Raw genomic sequence first — 25,513 nt, 5'->3', positions numbered from 1 at the left:
GACCGCGGAGGACGAATAATTTCGTCCTTTCTCTTGCAGAACAAATGCTTCGGTTGAAAGCCATCATTTTCCTGTCCAGTCCGTCTCCTACAGCTAATGACCACTATTGATTTGTGGGGACTCCTTAGGCTTCACTTCAGTGTCTCATTGACCAGCTGCCTGACAAACAGATGGCTGGTAACACCCTCATTATATTCATACAGTTGTACCCAGAAGCCTTTATAATCTGATATATCTCGCTATAACTCCACTGATATGATGTCGGCTGCTTCATCTGCCTCCACCACCCCAGCCTCCTCTGTATTTACTGAGCTTTTCACATTGTTGACTCTGCTGAGATCAAATGTTCCTTTGCTGGGGGGGGATTAGATGTACCGACATTGCTGCTCGGTTCTCTTCAAAAGCTCCCTAAACAAGCAAAGCCTTCATTCAGCTAAATCAAATTGTGGGACCCTCCTTGACATAGGTGTTTCTGACCAAGCAGGTGTTAGAGTTTCCGCTTGTTCAGGGTGTAACGTACTGTTTGTCAAATGCTCAGTGAAACATCTACATATATTCTTCAAGGGATCTCGGTTCTTATTGTTGCAGCTGGACTCCGTCTTGCACCTGTCATTTGCCATTAGTGCGAGTCCAGCTGACTTCCAAGCATTCGACGAACTAGAGAGTTAAAAAATCTTGAGTTAATAAAAAAAAAGAAGGAAAATAAGCTGAGTAACATACATTTTTCCATCTATACCTGAATAGTCCTGTAATATGAATACACAATGAGTTGAAGGTCAGCTGTAGCAGCTGGATCTCACTTTGTAATGATGATTACAAAAATGATGTTTCTTTAGAATTCTGAAAAGAAATATAGAAAGACGTACCATGGTAACCATGGTGAGGCTGAGAAGCTTTCAATGTCTGGTCCTAGCTATATTACTTTCACATATTTGTGATGTAAGCATGAATAAACTAGCTCCTGACTGGTTTCTTTTGTGACCAAGGCTGTTTAGCTTGAACAGTCAGCCTCTACTTGACGTAATCATTAAATAAACCAAAGTGAAACCATTTTCAGCTCAACAGGTTGTGTCACAAGCAAGTATGTGTGAGTGTTGAATGAAAAATAAGAATTAAAGAATGGTTCGGCGAGTGCCTATGCAGATCCAGTTTTCTCTCAGTGTTGCACAGCCTTTCACCGGCTCCACTGCTGATTGAGAATGATTGTGCAACCATAGGTTAATAATTTGATCAGGAGAAACCCTGAAAAGCCTATGAGAGGTAACACAACATATTAAGTGTCTTGTAATTTTGGAGGTTTCTAAAGATTTACGGAAGAAGGGCTCCTTCATGTTTTCATTCTTTTTCACATAAAGTCAGTAAAAGCGTTCTGAGTTATGGCAGGATCAGTGTTATTTCGGTTAACTGAAAGTGAAGGAAAGTGAAGGAAAGTAGTAGTTGAAATAAAAAAATGAATGAAAACTGAAATAAATTAAAAAACTAAACTTTATGAAGGAAGACAGATAAGAGGTGTCTTTAGTTTTAGGCCCTTCCCACACGTTCACAAGGATTTCTTAAAACAAAGCATTTACTGTGCATTATGTCACTGAAAACTGAGATATTGGTTTATCAGTGTTTGTGGAATTACTGGCAAACGTAAACACGGAGTGTGTGTTATGATATCGGAGTATTTGAGTTAGTACAGTTACAGAATAGATGTATATTGTTTAAAGTTGATGACACAGTGACGCAAAAGAGAGACATAAGCAGCTGCTCGTAATGTTTTGCTGACAAATTATATAGGAAGATTCTGTGAGGAGCACAGTTTTCCTGCCTCGTTCATAGTATTTTCTATAGCTAAGCAACTGACCGGAGAATGCAATCTGCTTCCTGTTTACAACAGCACATGGTGCTAAACACTCGTGTGGATAGTGTTTGTTTTCTTTTCTCTAAAACCCCTGTACAAAAAACAAAACAAAAATACCTTGTATGTGTGGACTAGGCAACTTGGTCAAGTGTCTCCACATAATCATGGTGAGGCATTAGTGCATCTGTTGAATGCGACTGGGATGAATACTTGACTGTAAGACCACTGCCCTCACAAAGTGTTTATAATGTAATACCTATTCTGAACATCTTGAATCCTACCTCAGACAAAAAAACACCCTGCATATTGTAATACAACAAAATCAAACCAATACTGAATCTAGTAAAATCAAAACTAAATTCAAACATTTTCAAACATTATAATCACAACTGAAACAAGCAAACCAACTTTGTAAAGTTGCTGAAGCTAAAATTAAGATCAAAGCTAGAATAACCGCCTCGAGGTTGTGCGCCAGTCAAGCTAGTGTTCCTCGGTTATTACTATGAATAATCGCCAAACATTTTTTGCAGAACAGTGAGGTTGACCTTTGACCTTTAGGATATAAAATTTCATCACAACACAAATGTAGACTCATGGCAAAAAATGTGTTTTGTAAATTCTATTAAGTCCAAATGGATGGTTGTGCCAAGTTCAAAAGAATTCCCTCAAGGCGTCTCTGAAATATCTTGTTCATACAGAAAGACGAACGACCCCAATAACATAAAGCCTCCAGCTATGGCTGTAAAAGTTTATAAACATCAGCTGCAACTTTTGCACTGAGGCATAACCAAAGGGAAAAATAATGAAAAAAAAACAAAGATATAATAACTGGATATGCAGGCATGATGCAAAGTAGACCCTAAGTTTTCACATTTTGTGGACTTCAAACCTACAAGATGAGGATACCCTGTCCACACAGACCACCAACACCCATGTACCTGTTTTATTAATGGTAAAACAGCAGTGCTAACTGAATTAAATCAAATATACAATATGTAGAGGAATCCGTTTGTTAGGACTCAACAGGTGGCTCAAATGGTGCCAAAGAGCAAAGGTTATATAATAATATAACTGAAATTAATAGTCAATTCAATTCAATTCAATTCAATTCAATTCAATTCAATTTGGTAATGAAATGACGTGATACCAGAAGGTCATCGCAAACAGACAATACAATTTCTTCAGGAAAAAGCCCTCCAGCAGTTAGATAATAAGCCCTTTGGAGGAAAAACCCAGACAGAAGTGCCAGTAAAACATTTCCTCTTGGCACCAGTTTTTATTGTCTACCTCTGTTTGTGTACTGTGCAGTAATCTTCTGATAATCTTTATTTGTGCAGCAGTTCAGAAAGTAAGGGCCGAAAGCGCCTTACAACAACATCCTATTAAAATCTGAGTGTATCTGAGTGGCTTTAGGCTTTGTCACAGCAGCTTCTAATGCTGTGCTCTAAACACTCTAAATCACTGGGAGGGCCAAGGGTTTCACTTACCTAATGCAATGAATGCCACTCCCCTGCTGTTTTAAATTAAAAGTGCACAAGCTATTGGTAAAAGGACTACTGTGGGTTCAACTCTATAAATCCCCTTACAGTCCCTAGAGCTGGGTCCACTTACATAGTGAAGATAAGAGTATAGTGAAATCAGATTTTAGGTGCTGCAGAAGCAAAGTGTGGGAATTCTGGTCTGGAGATCAGCAACACTAAATACGTACAAAATACGTACAAATAACTACTTTATCATCGCACCATCTTGTGAGTTGTGACCTTCTTGGATGACCCCGATGAAGGCAACAGGCCAAAACACATCGATCTGACACCGAACTTGTTTTTATGCTGCAGGTGTTGCTACAGTTTCTCTGCCTTCTTTATCTGCGGCTGATAAGAGCAACAACTCAGACTGAAGGGTTTCTTAGTGCGGGGGCAGAGTCATCTTTTTATATACGTCTAAAAAGACATTATCCAGAGCTGCTTCTTGTAAGTAAAAAAGGAAAATCCATTTTTCCTTATCATGCCTCACCAAAGACAACTTCAAGTAATGAAATTCTTTTTGCAGGCATACGTTTTAGAATCCCAGGAGGAAGATAAGTTAAGTTTCTTTGCTTTTTATCAAGGTTTGATAAACAGGCGGAAAAACGCAGACACTGAAGCTACCAGCTGGCTAACAAAAATGTGTTTGTGTCGTCTTCTCCTCTCGCTGCTCTGCATTCTGGCCTATCATGTGAGCAGACAAAAGGTAGCTATGACTTTTCTGTCATAGGCATTTTATTGATTTATGGACTGTCACCCGAACCTTGATGTGTGCGGACACAAGTATTCTTTAATCAAACATCATTGTAGCCGTGCTGACGATTTCATTGATGTCACATCATCGCAGCATGTCATCCGTCATTCTCCGTCCCTTCTGTTTGTGTGATGGATGTGGAGCTGTGGACCAGGATTTTTGTATGATTGACAGGGGGCCCTGTGTGGTGACATTGGCCGAACTCGTCCACATTAGGACATTTGGATGGTTGACATTACCAAATTATTTTTCTGATGTTCTAGTTTCTCAGAGGTGACTGCATGCACCATAACAAAATCTATCAGGTTTGTTGTCAGCTCTGGGGCCAAACTGAATGATTGGAACGGACCCAACTGCGTACCGGCTTCAATTTTGGGATAACACCTTTCTGTGTACTGCTTGTGCAGGAAGGAACTATTTCTGTGGAGCTGGCCGGGTAGGGGGGAGGATAATCTTATTTCTGAATATGTTGTGGTCTCTACAAATGCCTGAAGCATTGCTCAAAATGCCTCCTCACTGGCCTGCGCATTGCACAATAAGTGCCATATGGGAATGATGGGCCACATGCATCAATGCTCTGGCTTGGGCATGGGAAGCGCTGTGGGAACAGTGGTGCCATTGCCAGTGGGTCTGCAATGACAGATAGAGAGGGGCAATCATGACTGCTTGATTGTTTTCGGTAAGGCCACTCGATACTATATGTTAATATGCTCTCACTTGACCCATAGAGCTCTGTTAAAGGGTGAAGCCTGCGGGAAATATATGAATGATTATGTTTTCTCTGCTGCCTAAAGTGAAGGAGTTCAAGTATCTCGGTTGAGAGCAAAAAACAAGCACGGACAGTTGTGTCTGCGTTTTATGAGGCTGTCTATGTTGCAGGGTGAGTTTCGGTCATCTGATCAGGATGTGCCTTCCTTCAGGCATGTCAGACTGAGGAGGGCAGATCGAGAACACACTGGAGAGATTATGTAACTCATCATGCGAAAGGGATGTCTGGACTGCTTTTTTTTATTGGCCTTGTTTCAAACACAGTACTTTCAGTATAGAACCCTTTGAATTCACACGTAACCCATGAAAAAGGAGGCATGTTGTGCTCATTTTCAGGATCGTCACTGTATTCTGGGTTACTACTGGAATAGGTTTACATGCTCTAATGTTTTTCAGTTTCTCTCCTCCCCAATACCCATACCTCGAGGCTTCGTTTAATTCCTATCACCCGCCTTATGTGGCCTGCTTAGCTCAGGGGTCATTTTTCCACACGGACTGTTATCCTACGCCCAGAATTGAACGTAGTGGTATTTGTAGAGGCCGTAGCCTGATGTCAGTATGACTAGATGTCATGTTAAGATGTGGAAACTAATTTGTGTTAAATTGCAAGAGAGTAATAGCCTACACCAAATAACTCCACACACACACACACTCATCTCGTCTCTTTCACTCTCCCTCACACACGCGTGCACACATGAACAAACACACACCCTAACTCCCGCTGTTAGGAATTGCTTGGTAAATTTAACAGGCCTGTCATTTTCATTATGCATTATTTGGTTTTGTTGTTTAATTATGCAAAATTATTTTTTATAAGATTACACGACTTATCGATGGGATAATTGGTAGAATACTCAATACTACAAATATTCGATAGCTGCAGCCCTATTATCAATTATTTGAATGTATAACATGATGACCTTGTAGTGATGTCACAAAGTCACAAAATTAAAGGCGGGACTATTGATGAGGCATTTAAGGAGCAGTGTTTTCTGTGGGAGAGAGGAGCTTCTGTTGGTGCAGGACTTTGATTCTTTATAACTTTTAAGATCTTTAATCTGCACAAAAACACTGAAGGAAATAAAAAAAAAAAAAAAGACTAATAGGTCTCCTTTAACCTATACCTAACTGTGAGACCTGTTTTGTGTCTCCACTGTGGACAGTGCTCTTAAATGTAGGCAGGGTTGTTACCAGTCAGACTGATACACTGCCAACGTAATGGTACATTACTGATTGACAACATAATACTGGTTACCTTTTTCCTTCCTCTGTTCTGCTCTCTTTCGCTCTCTTGCTTGCTTTTACCTGCTACCCACAGTGAGCACCGTACAGAGTTTAGGTAATTTTTCTACATTAGAAGGCAGACGATGAGACAGCTCTGTTTGTTCTGGTTTGTTCTGAAAATAACGGTTCTAATGTGTTACAACCTGATCTAAACTGACCTGGACTGCTTGGTGGAAACTGCCAGCCCCAGACAAGTGGCAGAAAATGGATGGAGGGATTGATGACTCTGTGTCTTTGAACGGTAGTGCGCTCCACCAGCCAGGCCACTCCACAAGTGATTGCATTGATTATTGCTTGTGCCCTTCCTATTGCGTTACTGATTAACAGTGCATTTTGTGAATGTTTTGGCTCTGAGTGGATGCTTCGTGAAGAACAAAGCACAATCTATTCTAGTAACCATTCACGCCAAGAGAGAGCATTTCATCAGAGGAGAAAATACAATAATAATTACTGGCACACACATGCATGTACGCGCGCACATATACACTTTGATGTCTCTCTACCTGTTTGACTGCCAGTAACAGCCTTCCATAGCAGTAGAACATCACCAGGACAGGTATACCCAGGCAGAAAATGAAGAGGCAGATGATGTAGGCGTGAGACTGGACAGTCTGAACCGTCCAGGACACAGAGCAGCTGGTTCCTGCGCCTTCTATGCCATAGCTGCTCCAGCCCAGCAGAGGGGGCACTGTCCAGATCAAGGAGTAGAGCCAAGAGCCTCCGACAGCCAGCAGCGGCTTGCGGTAGTTTGGCCCGCCCTTGTTGTATACAGTCAGAGTGCTGTAGCGGTCGTAGGAGAGGATCACCAGAGAGATCAGCGAGACGATACCTGAGGAAGACAGAGAAATGGAGGCATGAGAGTGGGCAGCTGTGACTCATCCAGCTCAACAGGACATTAAAAGGGGTCCTGTGGAGTTTTTGACCACAAGGGGCGAAATAGATTTCTGCAAATGGTTTTAAATTACTACACAAAGAAACAGAGTGAAGTGCCAGAAAAGGAAAGAAAAGTCGTCATTTCAAATGTTTAAAATACTGTTAGACGAGAGTCGTCAGCCTGACTAGCAGCTCTGTTAGGCTGCACTCAACGGTTCTTTGGGCTAATTGCTAACATCAGCATGCTAACTTGCTCACAGTGACAGTGCTAACATGTTTATGTTTAGGTGGTATAATGTTTACAAGCTTCACAGTCTTAATTAAAGGTGCAATTGGCCACCTGTCGAATTCATGCTCAAAACAAATAGAGGGCAACATCACCAGTATTGCCACAAACTGCTGTTAGCTATTTAGCTCAGTGAGCAAAGCAGCTAGCTGCACGCACTGTAAGCTCAGTGTTGGCGTTTGGTTTTTACACTGTAAGCAAGGACGCTTTGAACCGTAAAGGGCTAGATGGTTGGCATGCTAACTTCAGTAGCTATCTGCAAATCTCTATGTATCTCTGTCATACAAATATGTCATAACATCAAAGCTGTTATATCTTTGCATTCTGTTAATCATTTTAGTCAATTTTGAGTGTTTTCAACTTAAATTATAACATATTGCACCTTTAAGCACATGTTAGTTACATTTGCTCATTGGACACATTTTTGACCTGGTGATGACACCAGGGGAAAACTTAAAGGAATACAGCGCGAGGCCCAGTTGCTGGACGAGAGATTTACTTTCAATAAAAACGAAACTTAACACTCCGTATCCTTCCGCATTAGCGCTCATGCGTAGGGATACGGGGGTTCTGCGGTTGAGAAAATGTAGTGCCAAAAGAAAGCGCGGTTTGATGGCGATGTAAAGCGGTATGAATTTTACCTATACAACGTACACTTGACCTGATGTAAAAAAATTTAGGTAAGCCTTGTTTTAGGTGGTTAATTTTGCTTTTTCGCTGGACCCCGTTCACTGCAGTACAAAGCTGAGCCTCTGGGCTGGAGCGGCTCTCTACTTCTCCAAACTGAGGCTGCGCTGATCGGCGATTATGGTAGGGAACAGTGGCGTTTTCTTGCAGAGGCCAAGGGAAGCCAGGCTTCCTCACTTTATTCAGAATATAACCGTCATTTAATAAAAACACTTTTTTAACAGTTTACGTAATCCTTCTGTGTTGTGTCTGTCGTCTCCTCCTCGTCTCTCTTCATTATTTTTTGAGCGTTTTATGATGTGTAAAACAGTGCCCCTCTAAATGTTACGTGGTGAATGAGCGTTGAAAACATGGTACTGCACTCTGTTCTCTGTGAGGAGGCCAAGCTGAGCTGGCCTCCCTTGGTGAAAAAAAAAAGAATGATTAACCAATCAGGTGAGGCTTTTGTCACGACACTGCTCCCCTTTAATTGGTCAGGACAGTGTTAAGGGAAGCCGCGAACTCGTTGGCATCACGCCAATCAAATCACAGTACGTTAACGTCATTGAATGAAATGACGGAAGTTGTTTTGTGTTGATATCTTGGTAAGCTAGCAAAAATATTAAGCGCAATTATGGAGGGTGGAGATTTGGAGTATTTAGTAAAAAATAATTTTACTAAACTGCCTCTACAGCAGCAACTCCGAATTAAATCTGACGGCAGGCCAACAACAAAACTAGAGCTCCGTACAGAGAGGAAGAAAAGTTTTCGGACTTTCAATGAGGAGAATTACGTCCGCACCAAGTGGCTAGCAGGTGGCACCAAGCTTGGATTAACAAGGCTCTGGATTTGGCAAAAAGTCTGAGCACAAAGAAGCACAATGAGCAGGTGAAGAAACACCGGGATATTTTAATGACACTCATCGATGCAGCCCTGTACCTTGCGTGCCAAGAGCAAGCGTTCAGGGGTCACAATGAGGCCACTGGCAGCGCAAACAGGGGCAATTTTGTGAAGTTGGTGCATGCTTTTGTGGAGTTTGACTCTGAGGTCTTCAAACTGCTGCAGCGTATGCTCACGATACCGGCTACCAGCGCATTAGCAGAGCGCTCATTTTCCTGTCTAAAGAGGATCAAAACTGAGGAACACATGTGGACAGGACAGGCTTGTCAACTTGACCAAGATATCAGACTCTGTTTTTGTGGAGGACCTAAAAGCCAGTGGGAAGTTATACGACATGGTCATCGATCACTGTGCCACCATGAGAAACAGGAGGATGGCCTTCCTCTACGAATAGGGTGAGGAAAACACATTTTTTTCTGTGCGCATCACAATGTGATTATAGTCCTTATTGTGTCTTGCTTGCTTTGATTAAGCAGCATGTGAGTCCACTGAAGTTGTTGTTTATTGTTTTGTTTATGTGGAGAAAATGAGCACCACGGACAGCGGCCTTGATGGGCTGTCTGAATACATGCACATGTCAGGTGTGCTGTTTACAGCCACTGGTATTGGGTTGTTGTGTTGCTGTATAATGAACATTTACATTTATTATTATGTATATTAACTGAAAAGTGAAAAGCATTTGTGTATCTCACATAGAGCGTACAAGTCGTGTTTGACGTGGACGTAAAACTTAACGGCTTCTGATTGAGCGTGTGAATGAATTTGCATCTTTCCAATATCAAATGTGTGCTGTGCATTAAGTAGCTGGTTGTGCTTTTGGGAGGGTGGTTGCATACATTAATGAGATGTTTATGAGGAGTGTGTGTGTGTGTGTGTGTGTGTGTGTGTGCGCGCGCGTGTATGAGTGACTGACTGACTGAGGGACAGAGAGAGAGAGCACGTTGGTGCTCAAAGTGTTGGTTAGATAACAAGCGTGTGTAAGTCCTGGTAAAATGATGCTGGGCGCTCTAATAGTTCATCCGACTACATGAAATAGCAACATATAAATTGCAACATACGATTTTTTGCCCCCACCCCCGTCTCACTTGGCTTCCTCGGAAATTTTCATCACGCCACGCCACTGGTAGGGAACAGATCGACTATAGATATGTACTTTATATGACCCTACTTCAAAAAACCCGAACTATCCCTTTAAGAGTCAACAAAGTCTTCTGGATTCATCCTCTTGGGACTGTGAATGTTTGTGTAAAGTTTCCATACAACAGTTGTGGATTCAGACAGTCCTGACCGAATTAGAAGACATCCCTGGAGACATGACTAAGGTAGCAAAAACATGGCACGGCAAAATCATACAAATGCCATGAAAAACTGCAAATAAGTTGATACTTAACATAATCTATTGTGGCTCAGTCTTTAAAGGTGTAACTGCTGATTGTATAGTAATAAAGGACCCTTAAAACATACATGCATTTGTCGAATGCATGAAAAATTGCCACCCAGATTCCTAAAGAATCAATACGAGCAGGTCAAGAATGAAAACCATCCGTCATGATGTTCACGGCTTTAATACTTGTCTTGACCTCAAATAAGTTCCCCAGCTCAGTTAGGAGATTCCCAACTATTATGCTTCCCATGCCAACACACTGAAATTGACAGTTAGAGATCAGTGACTGGGAATTTCAATCAAAGCGTCTTAGTGTGTCAGATCTAAAGCAAAACTTGCAGGCAGTCAGGATTTGAATTATGGGATTAACACACCGGATGACTACACAAACCACCCCTCCATCCCCAAACCCCCTCACCCCTGGGACAATGTCTTCTTTTGAAGCACCTTGTTTGAGGCATACTGAGGCCTTTACTTCCACTCCACTGACTAATTGATCACTGAGTACTTACTCAAATTGGGCTCATCATTGCCAAATAACGTATGGGCTGTAACATTCTTTTCCAACTCAAGCTGTAATTTAAAACACTCAGCCCTGTGTTTCTGTTGGTAGACTCACTGTTATACACATTCAAAGTCATGTATGTCATCTTGTAGTTACAGTACATCTGAACTCGCTTTGAACCCACTGGAGGGATTGTGGGAAGTCAAGCAAGCAAGAATCATAACTGTCTACCACTGTCTGCCATGAAATGTTCCTCGCACTCAGTGACAGTAATAAGGGCAATGAAGTCCATCGTCATGTTCGTGCACATGAACAACTTTGCACCGAGTCCATGGAGCATGTCTCTCTATATAATGAGAACACCCTTCCTTCTAAAGTCTTTGAGTCTGTGCAAACCTTTCTGACTTCCATCACCAGTTCTTTTTCTCAGGAATGTCCAGAGAATGCAGGAAGCGAGGAGTAACCGAGACGTAAGCCTTTTAACTGATCCGGTATGCAAGGCCCGTCTCTGCCTTGCATTCATATTCAGCGCTCACTACTTTGCTGGCTTGAGGGCAAAACTTGGGAATCCACTGACAGCGCACAGTCAGGGCACCAAAGTCAACAATCACCAGTCCAAAAGGCTGACGGTGTCGCAGATTGTCATTTAATGCACTCTAATTCACAAACATGTTGAAGAGGTGCCAGTACGTCACCACCAGTGGGACAATGAGCCAGAATGCACAATACCAAGACCTTGACACTGAAGCAGCTACATGGGTTTCAGCCTATATTCTAATAAATTACATCTGCGCATTTCTATAAAACGTGTCCTTTCACCTTCACATTACGTGTCTGTGACCTGACTTTAATATAACTAGTGCATTGCCCGTAGGAAGCATGTATTTCTATAGAAAAGTGGGAGGTTAAGTAGCTTTTTCATGGATGGCCAAATGAGGCTGTGTTTGAAGGTGGGACGTCAGGGATATAATTGGCTGTTTTTGACTACTTTTGATTATACCATTATATTTCACCTTAAAAACTATTTACCTTGCCTTACTTGGTGTAATTATTTTTAGCACAACCTCACATGTGTGACTGTACAGTTATTTTTTCATTTCAAGGTACTATATTAACACTATGGACCTAAAATCACAAAATAACATAAAATCAGTGTAGAAAAAGTTGTTTTTTTACTGTGAAAACCACAAATATGTTTAATGAACCAATTGCATTAGTTGTAATGCAAATATAAATTGTTGTTTACTAAATTGGTGCATAAGTTTTTGAAATTTACAAAGCTATGTGTAACTATTTACATTTAAATGCAGGCAATGCCTCAGGCTCCTCAGCTCATTCCTGCCTGTTCCACATTCAGCCGTCTCCTCCTTGGTTTGCCTCACAACACGACTCCACTACTCACTAAACACACCACACCAAATACTACATAACACACTAACTATACACTCCAAACACGCTATATGTCACAAATCTCTCAACTCTCAAAACTCGCTATCTCTGTCGCCGTCTCCAACACATCACTGCTGCTGTCAATCATCCGCCGTTGTCCCTCCCACATCTTCCTGTTCCTCAACAACCAAACTTGCTGCTTGAACACTTTCGTAACAAAAGGACATTTTTACTGTTTCTTCTTGCACCAGAAAAAGCGTGTTGGACATTATTTACCCTAAATCCAGTTTTGGACGTGCCAGTGCATCCGCTCCGTCAACTCCGTAGGTGGGCCGTGTGGGTCGGTTAGCGGCTAGCAGCTAGCTAAACACGAACATCCACAGATTCCGATCCCACTCTGTTGACCGCGCGTCTCCGGATCTCCTCAGACCCGAACAGACTCGGTCTGGACTTGTTTAATCTCATTACAATCCACAGCAGTCAGTTTAGATGCACAGAACAGAACGGGACCGAACCGCCGGCAAAATCCCGGTCCAACTCGCGCTGCTGCAGGTATAAATCCACTTGTGACAAAAGCACATTTTTACTGTTTCTTCCTGCACCAGACACAAAGCAAACGTAACGGCAATGTTCGCGAAAAAGCGTGTTGGACATTATTTACCCTAAATCCAGTTTTGGACGTGCCAGTGCGTCCGCTCCGTCGACACGGGCGGTGGGCCGAACATCCACAGCGCGTCTCCGGATCTCCTCAGACCCAAACAGACTCAGTCCGGACTCTTTTAGTCTCATTAATCCACAACAGTCAGTTTAGATGCACAGAACAGAACGGGACTGAACTGCCGGCAAAACCCTGGTCGAGCTCGCACCGCTGCAGGTATAAATCCGCTTGTTTCTTCAGGTATGTCGTGGGCTTGAGCTCTGCAGTGATTGGCTCTGGTGCGCGCGTGGCCACTGTGTGCAGTGATTGGCTCTGGTGCGCACGTGACTGTAGTGGCTCCGGTGGATAATGCTCATGGAATTTGTAAAGCATTTATGAAATAATGTATTAACGGTATCATTGCAGTCCAAGCAAATGCTAAATTGCACGCCACTGAACCACACAGCAGCCATGTTGAAAGTCTCAGGTCAGTCTGATCCTGATCCGCAGAGATATTTGACACACACACATACACACACACAGACAGACAGACAGACAGAGGTTTCTCATATTATAGATAGATGACGCAGAGGGAAAAGTGGTGGAGTTAAAGGTGAGGAAAAGCTGCTACGCCATTTCGAGACACCATGACACCACTGAACAACTTTAAGGAGACTTCCAGACAATTTCCAGCCGTGTTTACAACACAAAACTGTGTTTGTTGTGACCAAAACAGGTATTTTATGTTTTACTTTCCATCTCCTTTCTTTGTCTGTTTTCCCACCTTTTATTCTTGCCCACCTCTCCCTGTGTCTTTTGCTGGGTCATCTGTTTTTGTCATGTGCCTCTGTGCTTTTGTGTTCCCTGTTCGTATCTTCACCGCATGTTTTACCTGAGTTTGCTGCTTGTGCTATATCGGTTTGTTTTTGGTTTGTACTTAAAGGAGTCATCACCTGTTTTTTTTACATATCCAGTCCCTCTTGGATCGCTTTGGATCAATTCTTAAAACTTATTAGAAGAAAAAAAAATTTTAAAAATCAAACATAGAGCTTGTTCTGACACTTTTTCATACCGCGACTTTCTCACGCGAGATTATGTGTGAGGTTTTGACCGGTCCGGATGTGCATTGTATTAATATGTAATGAGGCGCGCGTTGACTGGCCGCAGGAAGGACAGAGCCGGAATGGGGGGCGAGCCTGCATGCACACACAGACTCCAAAACATAAACAGCCCCCTGTCATGGCGCACACACTAAATGACGAACCTTACAGAATTCAGGCATTTATGTACGAGCCGGAGTCGGAACCTGAACGGGAGAGTGAAGAGGCAGAGACGGTGGAAGAGACACGTTTACAGCAGGATGTCTCTGAATGGTAAATTCTTTTTTTTTCCGTCTTACTTTTCACACTCGTGTTTTACATGTAAGACCTGAGTTTTAATGCTGGCGGTCACGATGTATGGTGTGAAAATGACAGAGAAATAAGCAGATTCGGCGTGCTCACTCTGGCTGAGGACGGCTGTGAGCCGATGCATATGCAAGTAGCCTCCTGTGGTAACGTCACCACAGGAGCAGAGTCAAAATCTCGTGCTTTAGGAACGCACACTACTGTGCACTATTCCTGATCGGAAAAAGAGCCAAAGCGAAAAAAATAAGCCACTTTCAAACTCCAGCTTTTCAGGCAAGTTTCAACAGAGGTCTAACACCAATATGCATGATTTAACGAGAGAAATTGCGATTTCCAGGTGATGACTCCTTTAAACTGCGTTTCCACTAAAGTACTACTTTTGGTACGGTACCCTTTGAACCCAATGTAACCCCTGGCAACTGTCCCTAAATGCCAGACGTGCTGTCGTTTCCAACTCTGGCAGTACTCTTAAATGCAGGCAGGGTTGATACTGACCACCTTCAGGGTACTGCTTTCACTTCTCCTGTAATTGTGAAACAACAAATGGGACTGACACACTGTGACCTATACATTACTGCCCGACTGACAACACAAACAGACTGCTAACCTTTTCCTCCTGAGCTCTGCTCGCATTCATTGTCAATGCCCTGCCACTAGCTCCTGCTCAACCACTCACTCCCTACGCTCCGTCACTCTCTCCTCTCTCTTTTTTGCTCCACCACACACTCCAAACACAGCACACAAGTGTAAGCTGTGAGTGAGTGCACGCACTGTTTAGCGGCTAACAGTTACCTCTTGTCAAAACACACACACATAACCATGTCACTCATTACCCACGTAGGCTTCTATTCTTTGCACGGAATAAAATGAGGACATTAGTAAAGTCCCATTATACACTGGCCAAAAAAAAAGTCGTCACCAAAAAAAAGGACACACCCGTATATTTCGTTGGACTGCCTTTAGCTTTGATTACGGCACGCATTCGCTGTGGTAGTTTTTAATAAGCTTCAGCAATGTCACAGGGTTCATTTCTGTCCAGTGATGCATTAATTGTTCACCAAGATCTTGGATTGATGATGGGAGAGTGGGACCACTGCGCAAAGCCTTCTCCAGCACATCCCAAAGATTCTCAATGGGATTCAGGTCTGGACTCTGTGGTGGCCAATCCATGTGTGAAAATGATGTCTCATGCTCCCTGAACCACTCTTTCACAGTTTGAGCCCGATGAATCCTGGCATTGTCACCTTGTAATATGTCCGTGCCATCAGGGATAAAAAAATCTGTTGATGGAATAACCTGGTCATTCAGTATATTCAGGTAGTCAGCTGACCTTATTCTTTGGGCACATAATGTTGCTGAACCTAGACCTGACCAACTGCAGCAACTCCAGATCATGGCACTGCCCAAACAGGCTTGTACAGCAGGCACTAGGCATGATGGGTGCATCACTTCATCTGCCTCTCTTCTTACCCTGATGGGCCCATCAATCTGGAAAAGGGTGAATCTGGACTCATCAGACCACATGACCTTCTTCCATTCGTCCAGAGTCCAATTTTTACAGTATGCTCCCTAGCAAATTGAAACCTTTTTTTCTGATTAGCCTCACTGATTAGTGGTTTTCTTAAGGCTGCACAGCTGTTCAGTGCCAATCCCTTGAGTTCCCTTCACACATTGTGCGTGTGGAAATGCTCTTACTTTCACTATTAAACATAGCCCTGAGTTCTACTTTTGTTTTTCTACGATTGGATTTCACCAAATGTTTAAGTGATTGCTGATCACGATCAGTCAGGATTTTTTTCCAACCACATTTCTTCGAAAGCGATGGTTCCCCACTATCCTTCCAGTTTTTAATAATGCGTTGGACAGTACCCAATTTTAGTAATTTCTGCAATCTCCTAAGATGTTTTCTCTGCTTGATGCATGCCAAGGATTTGGCCCTTCTCAAACAGACTAACATCTTTTCCACGACCACGAGATGTGTCTTTCAACATGGTTGTTTAAGAAATGAGAAGCTACTCATTACATCAGCTGGAGTTAAATAACTTGTTGCCAGCTAAAAGAAAATCACCCATGCAGTAATTATCCCATAGGAGGCTCTTACCTATTTGCTTATTTAAATCCAGTTGGCGACTTTTTTTTTGGCCAGGCAATGTACATTGGTTGGTACTTATCGTAGTAGACCAGCAGACGCGCCATTACTTTGACAACGAAAATGCAAAAATAACACATTCAAAGTGTAATGAATCGAACTGAACCAGATTGCTGGTTCTGGAAACAGGGCTTTAGTTTATTTCTTGCTTGTGGATTACTCCTGTTGTTTTGCCTACCTTTTGTTTTGGATTTTGCATTTTGGTCTTTGGGTTTTATGGACTACAGGTTTGGTTACATTAAAATTCCCTTTTGGTTCGGTCACCTGCCTGCCTCCGAGCATCTGGGTTCAGGGCCTTCTTTTGTTTGGTTGTTTCCAGAAGAACAGAGTCTTATATATAACAGTGGTTGCTGTCCTGTAAATATCAATTTTCAATTAAATTTACCTTTGGTATCTGTGGTATAAATCTACTGGACATACAGGAATGCTTTTTCTGTGCATTGACGTGGCTGGGTAAGCTGACAGTCCTTCCTGCCTTATGTGAGGTGGCTTTGGTTGTCTGGAGGTGATATTAAAGGAAGAGAAAAATTCTTGACCGAGGGTTACACAAACACACGCACATGCGCACACACACACACACACACACACACTCACACACACACACACACACTAACTTGCACGCACGCACGCACGCATGCACACACACTCTCTGCCTCCTCCCTGGTGGTATGATTACATGATTCTATATGATGTGAGAAACACTGTACAAATCTGAACCAATGTAATGGTATTCTAAGGTTTGAGACGAACTGTGTCCAAGTGTACAAGCTGTACCGAGACCTCCTCTGATGTCAGCTCTGGGCTGGGTTAAATCTTGGTCTAAATGAGTCTTCATTCTTCTATTAATCAAAAATGAAGATTGACTAGTATTCTTGTTTGTGTAACATGTAAAGTCCGCTTTGATTCAGTGTGGAAAAGTTTTTTTTCCTGAATGTTCTTGGAATCTTTTAACACCCTAATTTGTCATCCTCTGATGATAATACAGATAGATTTTGAGCAGGGCCGACTGCGATGGTCATATCTTTGAAATACATTCAGATTCTCAGTTTCCATCACATAGTTTCTCTGCCCTCTGTATCTGTGGCCTATTGAGGCTGTCGCTGGTTCACACATTGTGACGGAGCAGCAGTCACCACAGGGTCACGTGTCTTGGGATCCTGGGGGGTATATTTTGTTTTTTGATAATATCATTCTAAAAAGATAAAACTGGATATTTGCAGCATGCCTCTGCATGATCCGTTCAAGAGCAACATGTGACCAATCTCCTGCTGCATGTCGCTCTCTGAGGCCCTTGACCTTATACATTTTCTACTCTTTCACAGTGTAATGATGTTAACAACAATTGCCATCAAAATATCGGCGTGGCTGATGACAAGCCCCTCCTGGTATTGAACATTTAATGTCATATTGCAATACCCCATTGTTAACAATACTCCACATTACCATCTGGCATTCAAGGAACTGAGAGCTAGAGGGCATTAAAATCCTTTGTCTCTAGAGAGAGGAAACGTGCTGCACAGAAACCCTAACCCTTAATAAAATGTCACATCTGAAATTAGCCTTTTCATTCCGAAACATAATATTTGGCTGTGATTGGCTGTTTAAAAATGTGATATTACATACAGCTTTGTGATCAGAGACAAATACTATCTGTTGTTTTAACTTTATCAGAGTGGCTACTTAGTAAGTTCAGCCAGCACAACCACTGCTCCACAGACACTCATGTTAAGCACTATTAAATGATTCCCACCTATGGTCACGTGTGACCTGGAAAATGAGGTGTTGTATATGTAAAGCCAAGTTTTAAGTAGACAAATAACAGTGCCAATAAAAAATTGACATACACAACACAACACATTCAAACTTATGTAGGTATTTTATACAGAAGCTTGGAAAGTTTAGAGTTAAAACATGATAACTTATATTCTAATAACATGGAAGCAAATCAAATGAGACATTAAAACAACATCAAGTATCACTTTTTAACGTAAAACCTTTCACTTGATTACAATCAAATGTTCACGTTATAATGTGATCGTATCTTTATGTGTGTGTATGTGTGTGTTGCAGCGATCCGCTTCTGTAATCCTATAGTCGCTCCTTCATCTAACATGTTAAAAAGCAACACCAAAACTGGTGTGAACATATGCAGAGACCATGCAGGCTCCACACGACAGATCTCCACCTCTTGTTCAAATGCTGGTGGCACGAGTCACAACAAATCACATTTACATTTCACATCTTAATGTGAAATTTTCCAGAATTAATTACATAAGATCAAAGGCTGTTGGAAGGCAGCGGACTCGTCATCCCCCTGCAGATGCCCCCTCAAACGGTGTAAACCATATGGAACATAAAATCTATGTTCCAGATCTTCTATCTAGGAGTGTAATGAGATCGGTTCAGCAAAAGGCAGCTCCCTCTTTGTAGTTCCTTGGGGTTTGTTCCCTACATACAGCTCACTAACAAGATGGTTTATGTATCTGTGGCGGAACATTTTTATTTGACATGGGGTAATAAAGGTGTATGTGCAGATAATCGGACATGGAGTAAATGTAACCCACTGTGATAAACTTTTACCTGACCATTCATATCTGACATCCCTCCCATGTCCCTGCCTCATGCAAAGACTGCCGTCTGTTTGTTAAAACAACCTGTCATATCAGTATCAAAACAGGAGGCAGAAGGATTTACTGAGGACACAAGAGACTGATTATCATGGCAACACTCTGTGCAGACAGATGTGATGTTATTTTGCTCCTCCATGATCATGTATTATAAACTATCTCAACGTAAGCCATCGGTGTCTCTGGATCTTCTTCATCTTTCCTGAACGGTCAAGTGAGCCGAAATTCCACAACACCTCCTACAAAGCCCAGTCTCGATGTGTCAGCTCTCAGGAGCCTGAGCAGGCCACCGTGTTTCTGCATCAGCTCTGCCAGGGCTTTTGCAACCACAGCCATGTAGGGGCGTGGCTGTGCCTGGTGAATGTATAGGTGTGACATCACAACACTTTCTGAATTCAGGCTGTGTTCATCTCCCCACGGATTGAGGGTTTTGATAGTTTAACAGTATTTATACGGCACCCCCACCACTGATGAGGAAATCTCTTTCATTTCAAGATGCAACTTTTACTGAATATGGTATTATACTGACTACTGTGACAAGTTACTGCTTCAAAAATATATGATGACAATTAATGTTTTCTGTGAACCACAGATGATAAATTGGAAATTAAATTTTCTTTATGTTGCACGTTTATATGTCTTTCGGTTTAATCTTCTGTCTAATAATGTGACAACACTGTGGTCTGGTAAGGTTAAGGTACAAAAAGCATTTCATGATGTGGACTGGGATATATGTACAGTTTGCATTAAAGGATCTCAAGCACTTGCTTGGGCACCTGCGTGTCTGTGAGTCTATACAGACAGACACTTGAATTGGATCTTATTTTTGAAAAACAGCAACACGCCTTGCACAAAGCACATTTTTCTCTTTCGTGGAGGCTTTGCCAACTGCAAGACAAACACCCAATCAAAAGAACTTGCAACCCATGAAAATAAAATTGCGGACAATTTGTTAACACTGACACATTTTGTTAAGTGCTTCATCTGGCTTTTGAATCTATATTGCTTATCTGACAAGGAGAAGCCTGGTTTATTTCTCTGATGGAGCCTGATTCTTGTTTCCCAACATTACATAAAATGACAGTGTCCAGCAGTTTCAGGAAATTGCTTCTGAATTACTTATAATAATGTATGTATTTCTGACCTGTTTTTAATGACTTGTGTCTTCAGCAGGCACCAAGAAGCTTGAGGCTGGTTGCAATGGACAGGGTAGGGGAGTCAGAAGGTATTGAGAGACCGACTGAGGCATTGTTGTTTTTGGTCTTCATGGGATTTGCTGACAATAAGAAAAATGCCAAACTTATCCTTTGAGCCTAGGAGCAGCAGAAGCTTGTTCTATTGCAGGTGTGATAGGCTGAAATGCAACACTATCTGACTGCACTGTTGGTTCAAATGCTTTGTTTTAAGTCGTGGTTACATTACAAACTGTTTGTATATTGGAGGAGAGCAACACATTTACTTGTCTACTTGACTGGTTTATTAAAATATCCTGACTGTGTCTGGGTTGCATAATCACAACACTGTATTAAGAGAAAAAAAGCACTCTTGTCACAGTACAACAGAGAAAATACGTTATAATGAAGGACATTTGTTGTAATTTATTGAGGGAAACAGACAATGATGGTGAGCATCATCACCACTGACAGAAATAATTTACTTTGGAATTAGTTTGCCTAAGTTGAATGCAGATGGATTTTTATGTGTATATATTAACCTTTAAAAAATATCAAGATGGGAAGTTTTCACCTTGTCCTCAGCCATTTATTTACAAAAGAACACCTCTTGACACATCACACAGCTTGAAGGATTTTTCATTGCTCAAGAGACGCTCTCTTAAAATCTTAACTATTGAAGCTTGCTCCATAATGCTCACGGCAAATTGACCAATTTTAAAATGAAAACACAACAGGGAACCTTTGTTATACTGTTAGAATGACTTGTATTGTTTCACTGTCTATCACTCTCTCTGATGGGACAGAATTGCTGTTTACTATTCTGAACATGTTGCAGCAGTCAGTTTGGTTCTTTGTGAAGCCACCTGTCTGTCTGTGTACTCTAAAATGAAACCAATGTGTGTCCTTTCACCCGTCAACTCTTCATTCTACTCTCATCTGTCACAGTTAGCTTTAGTGGAAGGCCTGGAAAGATAGGATTTGGTTATATAAAGCAACTCAACATGGATGACTAATAATCTATTTATTATTCTGAACATTCCTGATAATTCTTCATGACACAATCTGAAATCTGCAGGTTTTGTATCCTAAAAAGTGCATTGCAGTCCCACTCCCTCCCATCACGTTCTCACTCTCAACTTCTAAAATACGGCAGCTTGTTAAAATCAAATTCAAACTATGATGTTCTACCGACCCCCCTAGCATCAGCTAGACAATTAGTTTACTTATTATGATGTATTATGACTTTTATTAACGTTTTCAAATGGATGCAGTTTGTTTCTCACAGGTTGAGAATTTGCTTGTGGTGATTATCATAGGTGATACAGCACACGATGGTGTGTTGTGTGACAGGATGTTGTGTGATGTAACAAATCACTTCAGTAACAAACAAACAAAGGGTTATGATTATCAGTTTCTGGCCTATGAGGTGGTGGCCATTTACAATTGATGATGTCATCCTACCGCTGTAGGGTAACAGGGGTAAGGTCATCTGGCGGCGGCTCTGGATTCTTTAATCTAGGAATCTAGAGGCGTCATCTTGGTTGACTCAACATCAGCCTTCACATGGACAGACAGGACATGGCTAAAACATGGGCAAAATGCATTACCTTTATGATTTCTCAAGAAATATGTATTCCTTACCTCAACAATATAAATACATGGTTTGTTATCAAATGTCAAATGACATTAACAGAAAAAGGAATTTACATATGTTAACTTACAAATGTGACATAACTTATAAACAAATTACTCCTGGTCACAAACCCATTCTCTGGAGGGAATGTCCAGTGCAGACTCATTCACCCTCCTTTACCTCCACCAGACTTGGACTTTTCTAGCTCTTTATGATACTGCTTTAAGAAGCTGCATGGTGGGGTCCATACAGCACCAAACCTGAAGCACATGGCCACCGAAAGAGCTGCAGTATTTGATGAGCTGGTTGTAAGAACATGTTGGTATGTTTAGCATATTACACGCTTTGGAAGAATACTGACCACAGTAAGTCATGTCTGGACCGACACTTGCAATACTTGTCAACAATCCCAGAGTGATGGGAGAACAATAGTTGCTAATCAGTACTAAACAGTTTAGCGCTGTAATTAAAGCTGATTGGAACATCATTAGCTTTGCAGGTATTTGTGAACCATGGATTACCAGTGATTGCAAATTATCCTGAGGGGAGCAAGAATGTTTCATGGGAATCCATTAAATTCATTGTTGAGTCATTTCACTCAAAATAAACACAAATGTGAACCTCATGGTGGCGCGAGATCGTGAATATCTGTTAAAAAATCCATGGAAATCTATGGTGAAATAAAAAAGATGACTTAGCATCACACACTTGGGGTGTCAAAAGAAGCTTAAAAATTCATAACACACAGCAATTTGAAAACAAACCATTTAAACCTGGCCCCTTCTACCCAACCAGACTGAGAGAGCAGCAGTGGTCAACTGAGCTAGACAGTGAATGAAAAGATGGAGCAGCGTTAGCGTGTAGAGAAAGGGGAACCAGAGAAAGAAAACATTATTTTCTGATTGTTTCACAGCGGTCACATTCTTGAAGCACAAATTAACACGCTCACACCTCTGCACAGCCCTGCAGGAAGGCTTCATCCTGCCAGCTGTCTGCCTCCCTGCTCTGTATGTGTGTACAGACACACAGACCTGCAGCTCTCGACGCAGACAGAGCAGTGGAGAGGAGTGAGAGAGCAATGTAACCTGGTCACTACTCCTGACCTCGCAATGTTATTGGCTGGAGGCTACACACCACTACCCAGAGGGCAAAGCCCAGAAACATGCCGACCACAGCAAAATGCCAACAAAATAAGAAAAATACAGGTAGAGGAAGAGGCTTCTAGTGAGTCTGAAAGTGATAGCTGGGGTCTTTTGATGTGGGGCTCTATGAGGCACTTATCCACAGTCAGTGCATTATCTGTAGAAGATGACCATCAGCCCTCCCCCTGTGTGGAGAAGCAGCACCAAAAGGGAAACAGAGCATTGTGCTGCTGAACAGCATCAACAGCTAGATGTATTTTAGCCACCTAAAAGGAAGCAAACCTTAAAATATTTTCATTTGTTTAAGTGTGTGCTTCATTTAAAACATTTTTGGTACTTTACATTGTGGTTAGACAGCTGCTGAAAACATTCAGTGCGTGCAGAAATACGGATGTTATACAGTGAGGTAATGTAGCGCCAGAGCGCCAAAAAAAAAAAATATATACATATATATATACATATATATATATATATATATATATAGTTGGCGCTTTGGCGCTACATTACCTCATATACATATTTGCCGAAGAGTTGTGTGTCAAAGTTAAAACACTCTTCAAATCAGTAAAGCTACACTGAACTACTTGAATAAATTGATGGTACAAACATGGGTATGAGTCATCCTGCATCACGCTGGTGTCAAGGGTTGTGTTTTAAAAAAACAAAGGTAAAGAAAAGGGGATTAACAGAAAAAAATGAACGATGACACCAAGGTTCAAATTTTGACATTTAGAAGATCCAGAGCAGCTCTCAGTGCCTCCACTGCTCTCTGCAATATTTTTTTTATTATTATTTTTTTTCCTTGATCCTTGCCTCTGGCAGGCCAAGAACAAGTGGTGATCAATCATATTACATACTGTGTGATAGGTTGTGCTGCAGTGGTGTCTTATAGTAGAAGCTGCCCTTCTATGTTTTTTGAAAAGGAAGACAAGAGCAGGGACGGTGGCAGGGGGATTTATGGAGGAAATGAGAAATCCAAGTCTGGCTTTAATATGGTCATTTGCAGTTTAACCAAAGCACTCTGCCATCCTTAAACAAGCGTAGCCATGCATCAATAGGCATGTGAAACCAACGGTGTAATGTCCTTTTAACAAGGCCACTGCTGAGGGAGAACAAGATGTACTGGATGATGGATGTTTGTGAACATGCCAACATGTGAACGAACTGTTTATGCTTCATCAAAGTACAGGAGTAGTTCTGCGACAGGTGATGATCATTCAATCAAACTTCAAACAAGAAAAGAAGAATGGATGGGAAAGGAATAATACAACTAAGAAGCACATAGAGAGGCATTATCTGTTTTCTCATTTTCGATAGTAAGAATGTTGTTTTGAAATAAGCATTTACGTGTATGATTTATTTTCATTTAAAGGTGCATTTTGTAAAATCTTGACACAATTTTAGTTCAAAACGTTTAAAATATGAACTCACTCTATCTACAGAGTCTGAAGAAGTAACAGATCTAGTGTTATGTCCAAGACACCTATGTTCTGTATTGCAGAAATAATAGGGTTAAACAAATCACCGGCATGAATCATGAATCTGTTTCAAAAGACCTCTGGATCGAGGTAAGTGTACTGTGGACCGGTCAATGGTCTTATTTAAAGTTATGAATCGGTTGAGAGAAGCTGCTATGCTGCTACTTCCTCACAGCGTCTTCAGACTGTTGTAGAAGTCCAACGGTCAGCAGAAATGTTAGCAGAGCATTGCCAAAGAAACAAAACCAAATTGTGCGACAGTGCGTTTACATGACACTCAAGAAAACCGAATTACTGTGTTAGTCTGACTATGATGGGATTTCTAAGATGCATGTATACACCTTAGTCTGACTAAAATTGGACCGGATCGGATTTCTCATAGTCGAATTAAAGCACCCAGATTATTCAATTGATAGTCACATTACTTGTACTCGCATGTAGACGTTCCAGCGGAACGAATCAGATTTTGTATTCTGCGCAGGCGCAAGATTTTTCCCCGGGGCCGTGAGCCGGAAGTAGATGGACGGCGGCGGTGGCGTCTTTCCTCCGAAATCACCGCAAGAAAGAGCGCCAGAGTGCACCTGGTTTGTGTAATTATCATGTACACCATATACAAAGTGTACAAAGATGTAGCTTCGTCTCGCTCTTTGTACGCCATCTTTCTTAAATGCCGAGGCAGCTGGTGACGTAAAGAGGTCAGCTGGAGGTGTCCCTGTTACCACTAGTTGAAATGGGTACAGCGCCACCTAGCGTACCAGGGTATGACATGCTCCGGCCAATAATCCGATTTTCTCACCGGCATGTATACTCGGATGATTGCAGTTGTCTGATTGAGTAGCATAGTCGAACTATGGCTGTAATCTGACTAAGATGTGCATGTATACATTACATTTAGATTCAAAATGCACCGCCAAATCTAAAATAAAAGAGGGAAGAGATTTTGATTTCTTAAGAGGGGTAGAGAGTTGGACAAAAAGCTCTGTCGAACGTTGTTTAAGTACAGTTGCAGCACATATCTTTGTGTTCACCTTTTGAGACGGCATGTCGAAACCTGTGCAGATGATGAGGATGCTAGTAAAACCTAGTAA

At 41.7% G+C, this 25,513-nt stretch overlaps 1 protein-coding gene across 1 annotated transcript in view; it reads right to left on the bottom strand.

Annotated features, from left to right (window-relative positions):
• Nucleotides 1–25,513, bottom strand: part of LOC115587793 (vertebrate ancient opsin-like) — a 44,251-nt gene that overhangs the window by 13,499 nt on the left and 5,239 nt on the right. Inside the window, exon 2 of the mRNA XM_030427789.1 lies at nt 6,679–7,004. Within this exon, the coding sequence (XP_030283649.1) occupies nt 6,679–7,004 (326 nt within the window). The remainder of the gene's footprint in view (nt 1–6,678; nt 7,005–25,513) is intronic.

The sequence above is a fragment of the Sparus aurata genome, chromosome 9, assembly GCF_900880675.1.
Source record: "Sparus aurata chromosome 9, fSpaAur1.1, whole genome shotgun sequence".
In the NCBI taxonomy this organism is placed as follows: domain Eukaryota; kingdom Metazoa; phylum Chordata; class Actinopteri; order Spariformes; family Sparidae; genus Sparus; species Sparus aurata.
The sequence above is the reverse complement of the archived record's forward strand: the minus strand, read 5'-3'. Positions and strand labels throughout refer to the sequence as shown.